Source organism: Tupaia chinensis, unplaced genomic scaffold (assembly GCF_000334495.1).
Source record: "Tupaia chinensis unplaced genomic scaffold, TupChi_1.0 Scaffold000362_1, whole genome shotgun sequence".
NCBI lineage: Eukaryota > Metazoa > Chordata > Mammalia > Scandentia > Tupaiidae > Tupaia > Tupaia belangeri.
The window spans coordinates 4252898-4271456 of NW_006159859.1; the positions used below are offsets into that span (position 1 = coordinate 4252898).

Here is an 18559-nt window from a genome sequence, read left to right on the forward strand (position 1 = left end):
AGGGGACGGGGCGGGCCGGGCAGGGCGGAGGGGAGCAGCTCCCTGCCAGTGTCCCTGGACCTCAGCCGCGTCGGAGTCACAGGGGCTGGGCTTCCCGCGGCTGCATGTCCCGGCGGTGATCCGTCTGTATTGCCGTCCTCACCTGCAGCGCTGGGACCTATAGACCCGTGTCGGAAGGCCTGGAGGGCCGTGACAGTCAGATGGTTGGGGACTCAGATGCACGAGCTGTCCCTGCAGCTGGGGATAGGCGGGGGGGCGGCGCTGCCCTCGCTGGCCTGTGGATGCGGCGGGAAGGACCATGCACCTTCAAGCCGGGACTAGCAGCCCCGGGGCTGCTGTAGACCTGGTAAGCCGGGACTAGCAGCCCCGGGGCTGCTGGAGACCTGGTGCTGCCAACACCGGGTGGGCAGGGGGCAGTGAAGCCTTAGGACCCCCCCCCCCCTTTCCCCCAGGCTCCATGTGTTCTGTTTTCGGAATCGGTGCTTGCTGCACCAGCTGTGGAAAAGTACATCTCAGCGGAAACACAATACTCTCTTTTGGGTCAAAGGAAAGTGAAGAGAAGTTCATTTTCTTTCTGGGTAGTATTGGTGTGTTTTGTTTTGTTTTGTTTTTTAACCCCCTTCTTGCCACCTCCCGTTGGCCTTAATGTTGAGAGTAGAAAGTTAGAGACGTTTGTTTAGGAGAAAAATTCTTGTAAATTTCCTCCTTAAGGAAGTCATGGATTTTGTCATTGTCTAAAGGTGTAAGTTTCAACTGATTTCATGTTGCTGTTTTCACCCAGTGTGTAACAATGAGGCTAATTTATTCTAAGCACTAAGACAAAGTGTTAAAAAAGATTAACAGAACATTTATTGTATGTAACTATGAAGTGTACCTACGTTATATGTACATATATTATCTCATTTAGTCATTGTAAAAATCTTACTGTGTAAGGTCGATTATTATTCCCATTTTTAAAATTGAAAGAACTAAAGTTCACAGTCCTTAAAAAGTGACTTGACCAGGATCAGAGTTGTGGTTCAAGCAAGGTGGTTTCACTCCAGTTTTCGGTCCCTTAATCAGAGTGCTATACCATCTCCCAAGCATTTTAAGAGTTCGCAAGGTGATTTTCATCTGATAAAAAGAGTGCCAGGTGGTGGGGATGGAAAGGAAACTAAGGCACATTTCTTGCAGCGAGGACTCAACAGTTTGAGAGAAAAACTTTTTCAAGGCCACACTGAGTTTATTTTAAAGGACCCATTGACTACCAAACTTATACTCTTTCCATTAACACAGTGGTTTTGAAACCTTTGGAAGACCTTAGTGTCAAAGTTGCGGTTTTAGTCTAGATTTAGGAGGCTTTTTCGTTTGGAAACTTAACCCGGAAATGGAATATTGGATTAACATTAAAGAATTTCTTTGTGTGTGTTCATGCGTAATAAAATCATTTTATCTGAAATACAGCATTCATAAAACCAGAATACCTGTATAGTTGATTAAAATACTGTTCTTTTCAGGTTTGTGAAGATGAAGCGCTGCAGAAGAACTTTCTGAAGACCAGGAGAAGGAATATAACATTGCAGGCTCTGGGGGAAAACCAAACTTGGTAAATATTTTTGGCTAAGATGAACTTGGTAAATATTTTTTGGCTAGTCCATGGCCTGGTGTGATTGGAGTCCTGAACTGGGACTCACAGTTTGAGAAAAACACCATATACAGTGTATGAGTACTCAAAATCCCAAAAAGGAGAGAAGACTAGAAAAGAAGAGGCTATGGTACGAGTGTGCCCCGTGGGGGGTGCTTTCTTGCTTTGCTGGCTCTAGCAAACTGGAAAAAAAAAAAGATGAAAAACATTGAATTTTTGCTTAAAGGTCATAGGTCAAATATAGAATTTTTTTTTTTTTTTTTAACTTTCTGTTTCAGTTGTGGTTTAATTAACCTTTATGATTAGGGAATGGGGTGGGGTGTTGGAGGTGTACAATATGACCTGTGGATTATTTTACCAGACTTCTGCTCTGTTGACATCTAAGTGACAGTCAAGTCTTGGGCTTAGCCTATCTGGGCAGGAGAAAGCCCAGGGAATCCTTGGCTTGATTTTTCAAGGGTTCACATTATTCTCTCTGTTTCACTTTTTCTTTAATCCACCCATTATTATAAGGGGTTTTAAAAAGAAATAGAAGGGCCACGTGGTGGTGAAGGCACTGAATTCCCACATGGATGATGGCATGGTTTGAGTCCCAGACTGGGAGGCTTGAAAATCAATCCAGGTACATATGTGTGTGTGTGTGCGTGCCCAGAATCCCAAAAGGAGAATGGATTGAGGTGTTGCCTTTCCCCATAGGAGGTGCTTTCTCATTTTCCCCTCTTACTTTCCCCCTTTCTCTCCTACGAGTGTGTGTGTTCTGTGGCAAAAATCAAAAAAAAAAAAAATAGGAAAAGTAGTTGACTTTTGGTGTTCTTCATAGAATATTATATATGGCTAAACTCAGGTATATTTTTTATTATTGATGGAGAATAGTAAAAAGACATGGCTAAACATGAATAAGAAGCAATTTAGTTAATAAATACTTAGTTTCATATATCAAGCATTATCCCAAGCTTCTAATAATACAGTAATTGTCATGGAGAATAGTAGTATAGTATTTTTATTATTTTTTTCCTGTAAGGGAACATTTTTGTGAACATGCCCTTTTTTTGGTTATAGGGCATATGTGGAGCGAGAGAGCGGGAAAGTGATAAGTCACTTCCCAGGGGCTGGCCACTTCACAATTCCTTCTCCTCATTCTCCTCTCAAGATTTTGGGCATGCATGCATGTACACACTCCAGGCATGATTTTCAAGCCACCGCATCTGGGACTCAAACCATGGAGTCTGGCATTTGAGATCGAGCTGCCTTAACCTCCACGCCACTTTCTGGCCCATGTTCTTGATTTTATATGAGAAGATATTCTTGGCTTATGTAAAAGACTAGGAAAAAAGGACCATGCACGTGGTAAATATTTTATTCATAGTAAACCTGTTGCATTATTTTAATGAGTAAGGCAGGGTTCTTTGCTAATGCCAATTTAAGGTACAGTGGGAAACTAGGATTTGTGTAGATTTTATTTTAGCGTAATATTTTAGCGTAATGTTTTTCATGTTAACTATAATGCCAGTTCAAATTTTCATGGGAGGTTAGGAAAATTAAGAAAAATGGGGGAACTTATTTATGGCAAATGGAAGTGGTAAGGTCAGCTGAGCAGCAGTGTGGGTAATGAATTGGTGGGAGAGGACCTTGAGTGCCTGGTGGTCAGTTAGAGGCTGTTGTCGTAATCCATGGAGGTGGTGGGGGATAAGCCCCAGGAGAAAAGCAGTGCAAATGTGAATTCGGGAGGGAGATGATTTGATAGACACGAAGGAGGCAGAATGACGGGGGTCTACTGGGTTTGGAGGAACGTAGAGGCGAGTAGTTTCTGGGGACTGTCATGTCCATGCATACACTTCGTGTTTAATAAGTAATAGTGGATAAAGGAAATGAGTTCCTGATAACTGGCTTGGGAAACCGAGTGGACACTGGGGCCATTTACTGAGTGAGCGTGTAGGACAAGCAGATTGTGGCCTGTGACAGGCGATGAGTCCAGTTCGGTGGTTACACTTGAGGCATCTGCGACTTGTAAGAAACGTCACGAGGCAGTAGCGTGTACAGATAGGCGTTGGGAAGACCTGGGGTGTGGGGGCAGTCGGCCTGTGACGTATGTCGCCCCACTGATGGGTTGACTGAGTGACCTCGCTGGTTCTACAAGTGTCCCCTCCCAAAGATGTGCACTCAGTTTAAGAGAATAACCTTCCTCGTGGAGGAGGGCTGTGCTTCGGCCAGGGATATTTGACAACCGTCACTCACCTGTTGGAACTTGCAAACAGGTTCAAGAAGAAGCCCTGATTTAAGGTGTCGATATTGCAGGTGCAGTTTAGAGGAGATAGTTAAAGCAATGGGAACCGGTAAGATCACTCCGGACAAAATGTGGAGTGATGAAGATAGAGTATACTAGCTCCCATGGGTCAGACGGAAGGAAAACACAACGTGCAGGAGTGGGTAGGGGAGACGGAGTGGGCAAAAGAGTCGCCGAAGTCAGAGGAACCGAGTCTGGGGAAAAGGAAGGAGTACTGGGCTTCTGTGTGTTACATGGTGGGTGAGACCCCGATGGGGCGTGTCGATTAAGAAACCACTTGTGGGGACCAGCAGTTAGCATAATGGCTATGTCGCTGGACTCCCATGTAGTCGACCGCGGTTCATGTCCCGGACCCGGTAGCTTAAAACTCACGCCGGGTGCGTGTGTGTGCGTGCCCAAAATCCCGAGAGGAGAAAGGATTGCGGCATGGCCATCCCCCCTGGGGGTGATTTCTCACTTTCTGTCTCTCTCTCTCTTTCTCTCTCTGTCTGGCGAACGCGCGTGCTCTATAGCAAAAACCTCTCAAAAAAACAAAACAAACAAACAAACAAAAAAACTGAAGAAACCTCTTTTGACATAAGCAAGAGCAGTTTTACAGAGGAAGCCAGTTCACACTGGATGACCATCGCAGGTTAAAATAGCTAATGCTGTCTACGTAGAAAGTCTGGTTATAAATGAACTAGTGAGGGTTATGGCTAGATACAGTCTGAGAGGCTTTTTGATTTTTAAGGTGCGAGAGTGATGAGCACACTTACGGCTGTTGGAGGTTTTCTGACCCAAGTGGTGGAAGGCTGGGAGATAAGAGAGAAGCCTAAGAGCAAGACAAAAAGGAAACAGTTCTATCTCAAGAAATCTTTAGGAGACCAGCGGTTGGCATCATGGTTATGTCGCTGGACTCCCATGTAGTCGACCCCAGCTCGAGTCCCGGACCTGATGGCTTAAACTCACGCTGGGTTCGTGTGCGTGTGTGTCCAAGATCCTAAAAGGAGAATGGAGGAGAAGGGATTGAGGCGTGGCCATCTCCCCTAGGTGGTATGGTGTCTCGTTTCTATCTTTCTGGCAAGCACACTCACCCTATAGCAAAAACCTCTTTAAAAAAAAAAAAAAGTTTTAGAATTTTACTTTGCTGATACCAGCATTTTACTATTATTACTAAGTGTTCAGGAGTATTTGAGTCAACATGGAAGTGACATTTTTGAATTCTTAACTGAGAGAATCCTGCACAGCCCAGCTGTGGTGGAGAAGTTGCAGGGTGCTACTCTGGGAGGAGTCAGGGGCCTCTGGGAGGCTCGGATTTGGGTCCCAGGTCTACCTGAATGGCTGGGTCTCGATCATGTGCATCTTCCATCCTAGCTAACTGGGAGGTGGGAGCCGAAGGCCACAGGGGCAAGACCCTATTTAAGAAATGCTTCTCCCCCCTCTTTCTGTCTCTTCTCTTTCTCTCTCTCTTTTTTTTTTTTTAAGAGAGGTTTTTGCTATACGGCACGTGCGCTCACCAGAGAGACAGAGAGAGACAGAAAGCAAGAAATCATCCCCCGGGGGGATGGCCACGCCACAATCCCTTCTCCTCCATTCTCCTCTTGGGATCTTGGGCACTCATGCACATGTGCCTGGTGTGAGTTTAAGCTGCCCAGTCTGGGATTCAAACCATGGTCGACTATGTGGGAGTCCAGCGACATAACCATTACACCATCTGCTGGTCCCTCTCTCTCCCTTTTTTAGACAGGGTCTCACTGTGTTGTCCAGGCCGGCTTTGAGCACGCAATCCTCCTGCCTCAGCCTTCTGAGTTCCTGGGATGACAAGTGCATGCCAGCTCACAGGGCCCTTAGGTTGGACCAGAATCGAACCCGGGCCTCTGCTGGATGCTAACCTGTAGAACTTAGCATTTCAGCAGTGCACACCACCAGTGCCATCACAGATGGGCCTCTGCTTTGCCTTTTTAATGCCTTCAGTATCTCTTCAAGAATGGGAGGGCCATCTCTGAAATGTTTTCAGGGTCGTTCTCCCACAGTCTTGAAGAATAGCAATTGGTTTTCTTCTGTCCTTATTAATCTCTTTATTTAAGGGGTCGCTTAGTGTACTCTTGGTTTCCTCTCCAAAATACTGTTTTATTTATTTATTTTTTTTAAATTGCCAGAGGGCATATGTGCTCGCCAGAGAGAGAAGAGAGACAGACAGACAGACAGAGACACACACACACACACACAGAGACTGAGCATGTTCCTGTAAGCAAGCACTTCCTGAGTGGATGTGGTCATGCTGCCATCTGTCCTTCCTTTTTCACCGTCCCATCAGGATCCTGCACGCACACATTCCTGGAGTGGTTTTCAAACTGCTGGAGCAGGGATTTGACCTGTGGGTGGCCATGTGGATCCAGCTCCCCACGTACAGAACTTAACCCACTGTGCTATGGGGCTGGCACATTTTTATTATTTCCATGGCCAGGCTGAGGACTTTCCGATTCTTTATGTTCTGCTTCTCTTTTAATTAATTATAATTTGTCTTTAAAGCCTCTCTCTCTCTCCTCACATTTTTGCCATATGCAGTTAGGAGAAGCCATGCAGCTCCTTGAGTATTTTGCTTAGATATTTCTTTGGTCAGATATCCTATTTCATTACTCTTTAATTCTACCTTCATCAAGAAAAACTCAGCCAAGTTCTTTGCTGCTTTGTAATAAGGATTTTTTTTTTCCTTTTTTTTGGGGGGGAGAGGTTTTCACTATAGGGCGTGTGCGCTCACCAGACAGACAGAGAAAGACATAGAGACAGAAAGCAAGAAATCACCCCCCAGGGGGGATGGCCACGTCGCAATCCCTTCTCCTCCATTCTCCTCTTGGGATCTTGGGTGCGCACGCACACACGCCCGGCGTGAGTTTTAAGCCACCCGGTCCGGGACACGAACCGCGGTCGACTATGTGGGAGTCCAGCGACATAGCCATTACGCTAACTGCTGGTTCCCATAAGGATAGTCTTTGCTCTGGTTTCCAATATCTTGTTTTTCATATCCCCTTGAGGCCTCATCAGAATTTTCTTCACTATCTATATTTCTGCCAACTTTCTGATGACAACCACCGGAGTTACCTCTGAGAGGTTTCCGACTTTTCCTTCTATGCTGCTTCTTCAGAGCCCTTGCCAGAATCACCTGAACACTATTTGTAACAATACAGACCTTCCCCAAACTGTTCCAGCCTCTAGCTGTTACCTAGTTCCTAAGATGGTTCCACATTTTCAGATATTTGTTATAGCAACACCTTACTTTTGTGTGTGTGTGTGTGTGTGTGTGTGTTTTAGTCTATTTTGTACTGTTAAAACAGAATACCAAAGGGACCAGCAGTTAGCATAATGGCTATGTCGCTGAACTCCCATGTAGTAGACCGCGGGTTGAGTCCCGGACCCGGTGGCTTAAACTCATGCCAGGTGCGTGTGCATGCATGTGTGCCCAAGATCTCAAGAGGAGAATGGAGGAGAAGAGATTGCAGCGTGGCCATCCCCACCAGGGGATGATTTCTTGTTTTCTGTCTCTCTGGCGAGCACACATGCCCTATAGCAAAAACCTCTAAAAAACAAAAAACAAAAACAAAAAAACCAGACTACTAGTAATTCATGAACAGTAGAAATTTATTTGGCTCATAAGGATTTGGAGGCTGGGAAGTCTAAGATTTAACATGACAGAAGGCATCGTATGGTGAGAAAATGCAAGAGAAGAAAGAGTAAGAGGGTGTGGAACTCACTTTTATCAAGAACCCACTTCCAAGACTGTTAATCCCCATCCTCTGTAGCATTAATCCATTTTAAAGTTCCCACTTCTCATCATTGTTGCATTGGGGATTAAGTCACCTTTTAAAGTTTCCACTTCTCGACAATGTTGCATTGGGGATTAAATTGCCCCTTTTAGTTCCCATTTCTCAACTTTGTTGCATTAGAGATTAAATTGGCTCTTAAAGTTCCCAGTACTCAACACTTTATTGGAGATGACATCTGCCCCTTAATGTTTCTGCAGTAGCTCTCAAAACTGTTACATTGGGGATTGAATCAGTTTTTAAGGGTCCTAGTTCTTAACACTGTTGCCTCTGAGATTACTTGTTCCTTAAAGTTCCTTCAAAAGTTCTCAACACTGTTGCAGTGGAGATTAAATCACCCTTAAATTCCTAGGTCTCAACATTGTTGCATTGGGGTTACATTTCCAACACATGCATATTGGACTGGGATTACATTTCCAACAGGTGGATTTTGAGGGACACATTTAAACCATAGTCAGCCTTGGACATAGGCTCAGATTTAGTAACTTGTTCAAGCTATTTCAAAGCTAAGGAAGGAAAGAGAGGTGGTAAAATGAGCTTTCCATTTCAAGTTTGACTTTAAGGCCTACTCTATTTCTAGCAGCCCAGATAATTTCTGTTATTTCTGACTGAAAGTTCTTTTACCTCTTAATTCTTTAATTCTAGAGTTAGCTAACAGGTAGAATTGCATTTGTTGTATGGACCAAAAGGGCCCTGGAATGACTATGTAGCAAGGATTATATCTCATCCGTTTGACCTGGAAAGGTAATTATTTTGTTTGCTTAAATGAACTAACCAAGACATTATTTAAATTTGACTAATGTACACAAAGCCACTAGCTCTGGCCAAAATTGTTAAGGAGGCTGATGCTTTTGTTGTCTATCACCTCCTTTTTAAGATTTTCCCCATCTTTGGGAATTTCAGGCTTTGTATGATTATTTGTAGTCCTGGTTGCTGATGATACAAGTACTCAAGTGAATTAATTACCATATGGTAATGATTAATGGTAGGTATTAGTGAACTAGGAAAGATATCGTTGCATTTTAAAAGAATATTTGTTAGTGCTTTATTTAAAGGAATGAATGGTGGAATTTGAGGTCTCATATCATAGTAGGTAAAGTATTTTTAGGCAGAGAGGGCCTCTGAACTTACTAAATACTCATTGGATAATGCCAACTTTTTTTTTTTAATACTTTTTTTTTTTTAATTGCCAGGGGGCTCATATGTTTGTCAGAGAGAGTTAGAGAAGAAGAATATTGTACCCCCCAGTGAGGGATGTCTTCCACTTCCATCAGGATTTGGGGCATGCACAAGTGTCTGACATGTTTTTTTTTTTTAAGGCATTGAAGCTATGATGCGAACTGTGGCCAGCCATGCGGGAGTCGAGGCTGGCACTTTGCAGTATTATCTGAAATGTATACACTTTGCATATCCTTTTATATAAGATGCTCTGTGTAGTGAACACTTCTGTGTTTTATTTGCTTGTGTAGCATCATGAGTTGGAAGGAACACTGCGAAGTCATTTCTGTCAGGCAGTTTCCGTTTATGGGTTAGTGCTCAGACTGTTCGTGTCACTCCAGAAACAGTTTACATGAATTAATCATGCCTTCAAACCTAATTCCCCCTCCCCCCCCTTTTTTTGAGGTTTTTGCTATAGGGTGTGTGCACTCGCAAGAGACACAGAGACAGAGCGACAGAGAGAAATCACCCCCCAGGGGGATGGCCACACTGTAGTCACTTCTCCATTCTCCTGTTGAGATCTTAGGCACACATGCACATGCACCCGGTGTGAGTTTAAGCGACTGGGTCTGGGACTCGCACTGCAGTCGACTACATGGGAGTCCAGCAACATAGCCATTACGCCAACTGCTGGTCCCCCCTAATTTTTTTCTATCACTATTATTTTTTTGTGATATTTTTGCTATAGGGTGCCTGCACTCACTGGAGTCAGAGAGAGACAAAGAGACAGAAAGCGAGAGATCACCCCCCAGGGAGATGGCCACACTGCAGTTCTTTCTCCTCCGTTCTCCTCTTGGGATCTTGGGCACACACGCACCCAGCATTAGTTTTATGCCACTGGGTCTGGTACTCAAACTGCGGTCAACTCCATGGGAGTCCAGCAACATAACCACTATGCCATCTGGTGATCCCCAAACTTTATTTTAGATCAAAGTGTTGCAATCTAATTTATGCTTTACTTTTGTTTTGGGATGTCTTTATGCCATAATAAAGATAAGAAATCTGTTTAAGCAGTTCCTCTTTTGGTATTTACTTAGATCTTTGGTCTTTTACCTAGGTCTTAATTGTTAAGAAGGAAATAAAGGACTTTGACATAGAAGATATCTAAATACTGCCATGCATTGCAGAATGGCCTTTTGGTCAGAAGGACTGTATATGCAACAGTGGTCCCATAAGATTCTAGTGGGCTCTACCACGTAGCCTAGGTGTGTAGGAGGCCGTGCTGTCTCATTTTGTGTTAGTACACTCTGTGATATTCTCATAACATTGACACTGCTAACAACACACTTCTCAGAACCTACCCTCTCATTAAGTGACTCACAGCTATAATTCATTACACGCATAGTTGCAGTAACCAGACAGCTGAAGGTTTTCAATAAGTATATGTTCTATAACAGTTAAAGTAGGTCAGTAAAGTTGGGCCAGTTGGTGAGCAATGTAGAAATGTTACTGTGCAAAGCATACAATTCACAGAACTCTAGTGTATATAATGTGGCCGTGTGCTGACACTGTTTATTCTGACTCGCTGGGGAAGAGAATCTGAACGTTGATGGAGTTCACAGGAGAGCCGTAATCGTGGTTTATTTTCTGACCCTTAAAAACCAATGGAGTTTCCTTTATATGAAAGGACTGCAATAAAATCCAGAAAACTAATAGAATGGTCTGAAGTTAATGTGAATGGCTTTTATGCAAAGAATTGGGATTTACTGTTACATGAGGGGCTTGAATATGATAAAATTTAAAATTTTTTATTATAATTGGATTATTAAAATATTGACAATTCTGTTTACTTCTTAAACTCCAGCAAACTAGATTCAAATTTTCTTGAGGGTAAAAAAAGATCATTTAGGCATTTCATTGGCTTTTTTTGTTTGGGGAAATCTCTTGTTTTTAGCATGTAGTGTTTGGTGTTGGGATTTAAAAAAAAAAAAAAAATCTGCACCATAAGTGGACCCACACCGTTCAAAACTTGTGTGGTTCAGGGTAGAGTGTACTTGGATTGCTCTCCCACATAGGAGTTCTGCCTCTTCCCCTCGGGTTCTGACAGCCTATACCAGGCGGCCTTCCTGTGTAGGTGCACTTCTCATCCTGCTCGGCTCCACCTCCTGCCAGGGCCGGCTGCCCTCCTCCTTCCACTCAGGCTCCAGCACCCTGGGCTGGCCTCTTCCTTGCCAGTACGCCCTCCTCATCTCACTCAGGCTTGGGCACCCTGAGGTGGTGCTGCTGCCGCAGGAGGCTCCCCACCACACTGGCCATTACTTTCCTCTTACTGGACGCCTGGCCTCCCCTTCCTAGGCCTAAATGCCTGCCTTGTTCTGCTTCACCTTAACGGCTTCCAGCCTGAACTGTTCAGGAAGAGTGGAGGAAGAGCAAACAGCCGATTTGTTTGTTAGTCTGTCATTTGCTTAATGAAGATTATACAACAGATTTTTCAATCAGTCTTCAGTTGGCCTCCATGGAGGAACTGGGAAGTAAGGAATTGTCCCCATGGAGGAATCGGGGTGCGCATAGGGCCTGTTAGTGCCAGCCTTTCCTTGTATGCACACTCAGAATACGTGCTGGGGCCCTTGTTGATTTCTCTTAAAGACTTTGCATGAACTTGATATTTAGGAAAACGTTAGTCAACACTGTGATACTGCAGTTTTTCGTCTTTGTGACTGGAATGCACTCTTTCTGTGTGCTCTTTGGCTGTAGTTTGTTACAGTGGCGGGTGGTGGTGCTTTTTGGATGAAGACTCAAGGTCCTGTTAGGAGATAGACCACTTCTCTTTGTATTTGACTGGAGGTAGGTGCCCCTTTTTTTATGTAGAGATCTGAGTGCCAGGAACATCACTGAACATTCCTTAGGATGGTGGCCTTTTCATCCTCAGGGTTGTGCTGGCTATCTGTAAAACAGTAAAAAGTGTGGAATAGGAACACATGCTATTTTATAATATATAAAGTATTATGTAATGTGGATATTTGGTTTTAAATTATAGATATTTTTCAAAATATTTCTCTCTTTTAAGAATTTTAATTTTTGTTTAAAAAAACTATGGGGAAGAAAGATAAGCTTATATTATAAAGTTAGCCCACAAGTTTTTAGTTGCTGACTGATGAAGATTATTCAAAGCTTTATTGAAGAAAATAGAATGTACACTCCCGCCCACACATGATTTTTCTTGTAATTTCATAAATCTCTGAATCTAGATTTAACCGTTGACCTCTTTTAGGCCTTTCAATGCTGTTCTGGAAAAACTACAGTAATGGATCAAAGAAAGAATGACAGTATTGTCCCTAGTATCACTCAATTAGAAGATTTTCTTACAGAACACAATTCCAATGTTGTTTGGCTCCTTGTTGGTAAGTAGAATGTTTTCTATTTTTAAAGATTGTTTATTTATTTATGTAATGAGAGAGAGAGATACAGACAGATACATACACATACAGGATTACAGGATGGGGGTGCAGAGAGAGAGAGAGAGAGAGAAAGAGAATGAGAATGGGCACCATCACCACCTGGGTCTTGCTGCTGTGACCCACCTGTCTCAGCCTACCTGGGTCATGGGCACATGTGTGGACCGCACAGCCCCAGGACCTTCCTCAGTGGATCCAGTGGTGTTATGGCTGCTTCACCACCTGGTCCTGGAATGCCTTTTCTTATACTCCATTGTGTTTAACCTACGGTTAACAACAGCCTAATTTTAAGCAGTGGCTGACAACAGTTGGAACACTTAACATACACAATACCATTTATTTATTTTTAAGAAAGAAGATTTAAATCTTTGTCTCTTGAGTATTTACTCTGAAAGCTGCTCTGGAATGCTCTGCTTTTTCTTATGCGGCTTCCTTATCTGACTTAGAGGTGGGGAGAGTAGACAGACCTTGTACTTGTCTTATCTTTGCTATTTCAAGTCACCTTCCTCATTCCTCTCCCAAGCACACATACACTCTTTTAAATTTATTTATTTTATTATGAAAGTGATAAATCTTAGGGTAAGAATATTTTTACAGTAAAATAGAATGTACATAGCTTTTAGTGTGTTAGTCAGCTGTTGTGTATTAATTAGGTATTAATATTATGCTAATTATGTATTAATATTATGTATTAATAATTTTCTGGGGCCAGCTGATGGCATAGTGGTTGAGGCAGCTGGATCCTACGTGGCTAACAGCACAGTTTGAGTCCTGGACCCAATGGCTTCAAAACACTCCAGGCGTGTGTGCATACATGCGCTGAGAATAGAGAAGAGAAGGAATTGCAGTGTGGCCGCCTACTCTGGGAGGTGCTTTCTCACACCTCTTCCTTCTGTCCCCTTTCCTTCTTTTCCTTCCTCCCTTCCTCTCTTTCTCTCCCCTTTCTCCAGCAATACATACACTGTTTAGCAAAATTTTTTAAAAAATCTGTATAAAATACTAGGGTTTTTAAAGGAATATACAGTAGTTCACAGTGCTGTATAACTAAACACAGTGAGAGGGAGGGAGGGAATATGAGTGAATAAACGAGTAAGAATGAACAAGGAGGAGAAATACGAAAATAATACCAGGGGAAAGAGAAAGTACTATAGGCTCTTGTTACCCAGAAGTTTTGGTAGAAGAATAGTATTCGATTTGAATTTTGGCATAGGAGTTGGAAACATAGACAGCAAAACAGACAGGGGAAGATAGGTTAAGAGAGAAAAGGGAAGGCTGTGATACTTGTTGAACATCCTCTGTACGCCAAATACCACATCATTTTGTATGTGTTGTCAAACTTCATGCTCAGATCCACTTCAGGAAGGTAGGTTTTATTCTTTTCCTTTTTACCAACAGGTAAAAGGGAGAACTGAGGTCTATAGAGATAAAGTAATTTAAATGTGTTACGTAGCTTTTTTGGTCTCAGCATATGCTTGTGCTTCTTTTGTGACATGATAGTACACACGTAGGACAGAGATGTGGGTAGAGGTGCAATGTACTTGGAAGGACTTAAAATGCTTCGTGATTTGTAGGTAGGAGAGAGTTACTATTTAAACTTTGAGCCCTCTATTTTTTTTTTTGATTAAAGTGAACTGTCGTAAATTATCATTAATGAAAACCAAAGGGAAAAGTAAAATACTAGTAAAATATTAGTATGAAGTAGAATCTCATAAAAGCAGCATTGGAGATTACTTTTTAGTTGAATTAAGGACAAAATTCTACCTTATTTCCTTTCTGTCCCCATCACCTAGAATTTTCTCTTCCTATCACCTAGAAATTTTCTAACGTTTTTGTGTTCTATACAAATGCTTTCTTTAAGGAAAAAATAATAACAGCAGCAAGCAGAACAAACATTGAGCGATTATTCAATACCTTTATTTTACTAGTGGCTTTATGATATTCAAAGGGATGTGGCGAAGATGGTGTATTGAAAAGGCTATAATTTCTAAGCTTAATATGCTGTTTAATACTAACAACAGATTTTCTTAGCAACTATCTCTTTCTGTGTGGCCCGAAACAGCCTATAACAGCCTACAATTGACACAGTGGTTTATAGAAAAATTTTAAACAACATGACTTTACACTAAAACACAATGGCATATCATTAAAATAATTTTCCAAAAGAATTTTTCTAGATATAATTTTATGGTCATAGTATTTGGTACATCAAAACTGTTATCTAAGTTATCCTGAAAAATGTATTTTATTTTGACTCTTTAAAGTGACTGCTTTATCTATTTGCATATATTTTTAAAAGAAGTTAAGAACTTAATGTGATGTTGCTAAAAGCTTATAAAGTAAGTTAAGTAAAAGAAAATTTGTTAAATAAACTGCTTTCATTGTGCTTGTTATTTTCCATATTTATGAACTACTTTTTGTTGGGAATGTGTATTTTATAGGTGACTATAAACTTTTCATGAAAAAATTGTCAAATGTAGAATATAACTTATTGTAGCATATGTACTAGCATTCTTTAAAAGTAGGTTATTGTCTCATCAATTATAGTAAAATATCTACTGTAAGGTGCCCTATTTAATATGCCTTTAGGCTAAAATTCCCAATTTTTAATTACACTTTTAAGGCAGAGATTGCTAATTAAAAAAATATATTTTTCTTTGATTTAAAAAAAAATTGTTTTTATTGCTCTTAAGTGACCTTAGCGTATTTCAGGAAGTAGCTTGGGAATGAACTTATTTATGAGCTTTTGACCTAAGGTAGGTGGTGGTTTTTGAGAATACTCAGAAATAAGGATATTTTCCTACCAGAACATCTTTATATGTCTTTAGTAACTAAAACAGTGCAAAGCAGTGGAAAAGGAAATAGAAAAAAAAAAGGGATATTACTTGAAACATTGCACTAATTGATCTAATTAGAATCTGTGCTTTTCTAGCTAACAAATACAGAAAAGGAGGGAAAGTTGCATAAAGTAGAACCCACCTCTGGTTTTAAGATTCCAAGTATTGTAAGAAGACAGATTATGCCATATGGAAGTAAATTTTAACATTTCTAATTTTTACCCCCGACAGCTACAATTCTGTCCTGCGGATGGATTATTTATCTTACATATTATAATTCTCGGAATGTCGGTCTTATTTTAACACTGGTTCTTAACAGATTGTACAAGCATGGATATATCCATATTGGTAAGTTTGAGTAACACTGAATTTTTTCTTCCACATAATTTTGAGACGGGTGTTATAAATATCTATTTTATGAACAGTGCAGTAGCTTTAGAAATTTACTTTTGTTTCATTAAGATGAAAATAACCTAACTAGAGTGTGTCTTACATAGCATCCCGTGGCCTGAGTAAACCACCACTTGGTCATGTTCTTTACTTCCTCCTCTTTCTCTTCTTCCCCTCCCCTCCTCATGTTCTTTCATTCTTTCGTTTTGCCAATGTCAGAGGGCATGTGACTGCATGAAAGAGGAAAAGAGAGAGAAAGGACCCTCAGCTCTCAATGGGACTTGGTCACACCACAGTCCTTTTTCTCCCAATTCCCATCTTGTCAGGATCCTGGGCATGCATGCATGTAGCAGGCATGTGTTTCAAGCCACTTAGGCTGGTCTTGAACCCTGGTCAGCCTTGTGAGAGCTGCTTCCTCTGCACAGTGCTTATCTGCTAAGCTAGGGAGCCAGCTCCCTGTTCTTCTTTCTTAGTGTTTCTCTAATACCATTTTACTTTTTATTATTCAAGATATTAATTTGAAAAGTTTAAACTTGTCTTGCATATGGAAATTTCTCAAGAGTCCAGCATTCAAAGAAATTTCTAATTCTCGATGTAGTTTTTACTCTTTTTTTTTCTTTTTTAAAATATAAACCGTACTGGGACCAGCAGGCGGTTGTAATGGCTATGTTGCTTGACTCCCACGTAGTCGACCGTGGTCTGAGTCCTGGACCTGGTACCTTAAAACACACTGGGCACATGTGCGTGTGTGTCCAAAATCCCAAGAGGAGAATGGAGTAGAAGGGATTGATGCTGGGGGCTGGTTTCTCGATTTCTGTCTTTTTGTCTCTCTGAAAGCGCAAGTGCCCTATAGCAAAACAAAAACAAACAAACAAAAAACAATAACCAAAAAACCCCACAACTCTACAAAATAAAATAAAACATACTTTAAAAATCTATAAGTAGGGCCAGCATATGGCATAATGGTTATGTCACTGGACTCCTATGTAGTTGACTGTGGTTCAGTTCCCTGACCTGGCACCTTAAAACTTAGGCCAGGTGCATGCACCCATGTGCCCAAAATCCCAAGAGGAGACGGGAGTAAAAAAGGATTGCAGGCATGGCCATGCCCGCTGGGGGAATGATTTTTTTTTGATCTGTCACTTTGTGTCTCTGGCAAGCGCACACAACTTTATAGCAAAAATCTCACTCTCAAAAAAAAAAAAAAAAAAAGAAAAATAAGAAAAGGAAAAAAAAGCCCTAAAAAACTGTAAGTGGAATTAGCTTGTGTATTTTTCATTTTGTGGCCTGCCATACTAAATTAATGTCTGGGAAATTTTCAGGTAGAAAGGAGGGTGTGTTAGGAAGTGCTGTGCTTTGGAAAGCCCTAAGTCAGTGGGAAAGGGGATCAGAGGTGAGTGGTTAGAATCATTCTAACATTCATTATCATTTAATACCATAGTGGACATAAATCTTTTTTCAAACGTAAACAGTATTCCATTAATTTGAGGCAGTGGCTGGTTCTACAATTATTTTAAGTAATGGAGAGAAATGGTGAGTTAGTCATTGCTTTGAATTTATTTAATGGCTGTGTATAATTAGGGAATTAACCATGGAGCAGCTACATAGAATAATGTCCTCTTGTGGCTCTTCGGTAGCTCTGGCCACCATGATGATGTGCATGGTATTTGTTGTCACATTAGGGAGGGAAAGGTGGAGAATTAGTAAGGCTGTAAAGATAATCAGGACAGAAGCAGAAAGAAGCAGAAAGAAGATCCTTTAATTATCGAATAAACTGAATGCTGAGGTTATTTTAAGCCTTCAGGGCTCTATGGTCTGTTAAGAGAATGATGTTAATTGCTGTTTTTTTTTTTTTCCCCCTACAACAGGCTCCTTCTCTTTCTCTGTTCTTTCTGGAAAAGTCATGGTTCGTGAAATCTATTATATTACAGAAGACATGTCTATTAGGTAAAAACAAAAATTTTAAATCCATCTTAAAGTAATATAAAAATCTCATGATTATGATATTTTATTGACTGATTTGCTTCTTTAAATAAAACCATGGATCAAAGCTCTTTTTTTTTTTTCAGTAAATCATACTTGGTGAATTGATTTTTAAAATGTTTTTAGTTAGTAGATTAATTTAGCTAAGGTTTGCAGTGGCAAAAAAATTTATCATTTCATAAATTATAGAAATGAGTATCTATTTCATTTCCAAATGAAAAACTGAACCATTAAATTACCTGACCATTTCTTTTTTTCTTTTTTTTTTTTTGAGAGGTTTTTGCTATAGGTCGCATGTGCTCACCAGGCAGACAGAGAGAGACAGAGAGACAGAAAGCGAGAAACCACCCCCCAGGGGGGAGGGCCACACTGCAATCCCTTCTCCTCCATTTTCCTCTCGGGATCTTGGGCACACCTGCACAGGCGCCTGGCGTGAGTTTTAAGCCACCGGGTCCAGGACTCGAACTGTGCTCTACTACATGGGAGTCCAGTGACATAGCCATTACGCTAACTGCTGGTCCCATTACCTGACCATTTCTGTTTTGGAGTTTGTGGTGATTATTATATAAAACAAGGTTCAAGGATATTGGTAGCTCCTTAATAGAGATAATAAGTTCATAGAATTATTTACCATTAGCAGCTCTAATTTTAGTTTAAGAAGGAAACATAAATATGAATAGAATAAGAAATTCTAATATGTTTGAAGTCTTCCCACTTCTGTAATCCTTGAAAGAAGAGCCTACTTGATTTTTATGTTTTTTTATTTTTATTTTTATTTTTATTTATTTATTTTTTTAAAGCCTATATTTTTTTGGTCAGGGAGAAAGACAGTTTCAGTGTGAACTTGTGACCTAGTCATAAATTTGGACCTACAGAATTCACTATCCTAGACTGCCCATTTTGTCACTTATGACAAAATGATCTCCCTTCCTTTCATTATGGTTGCATGCTGAAAGAATAAACAGAATCCTTTGTAGTAGCCCATGCTGATACTTGGCCTAGGTATAGGTCATGCAAAAGAGGATCCAAAC

General features: G+C 41.0%; 1 protein-coding gene across 1 annotated transcript in view; it reads left to right on the forward strand.

Moving 5' to 3' along the window:
* Positions 1-1498: 1498 nt before the first annotated feature.
* The window catches only part of BLTP1 (bridge-like lipid transfer protein family member 1), a gene marked incomplete in the record, with an annotated part of 179272 nt that continues 162211 nt past the window's right edge, over positions 1499-18559 (forward strand). The window contains 4 exon segments of the mRNA XM_027773678.1: positions 1499-1585; positions 12138-12267; positions 15387-15503; positions 17414-17492. Of these exon segments, the coding sequence (XP_027629479.1) occupies positions 12171-12267; positions 15387-15503; positions 17414-17492 (293 nt within the window).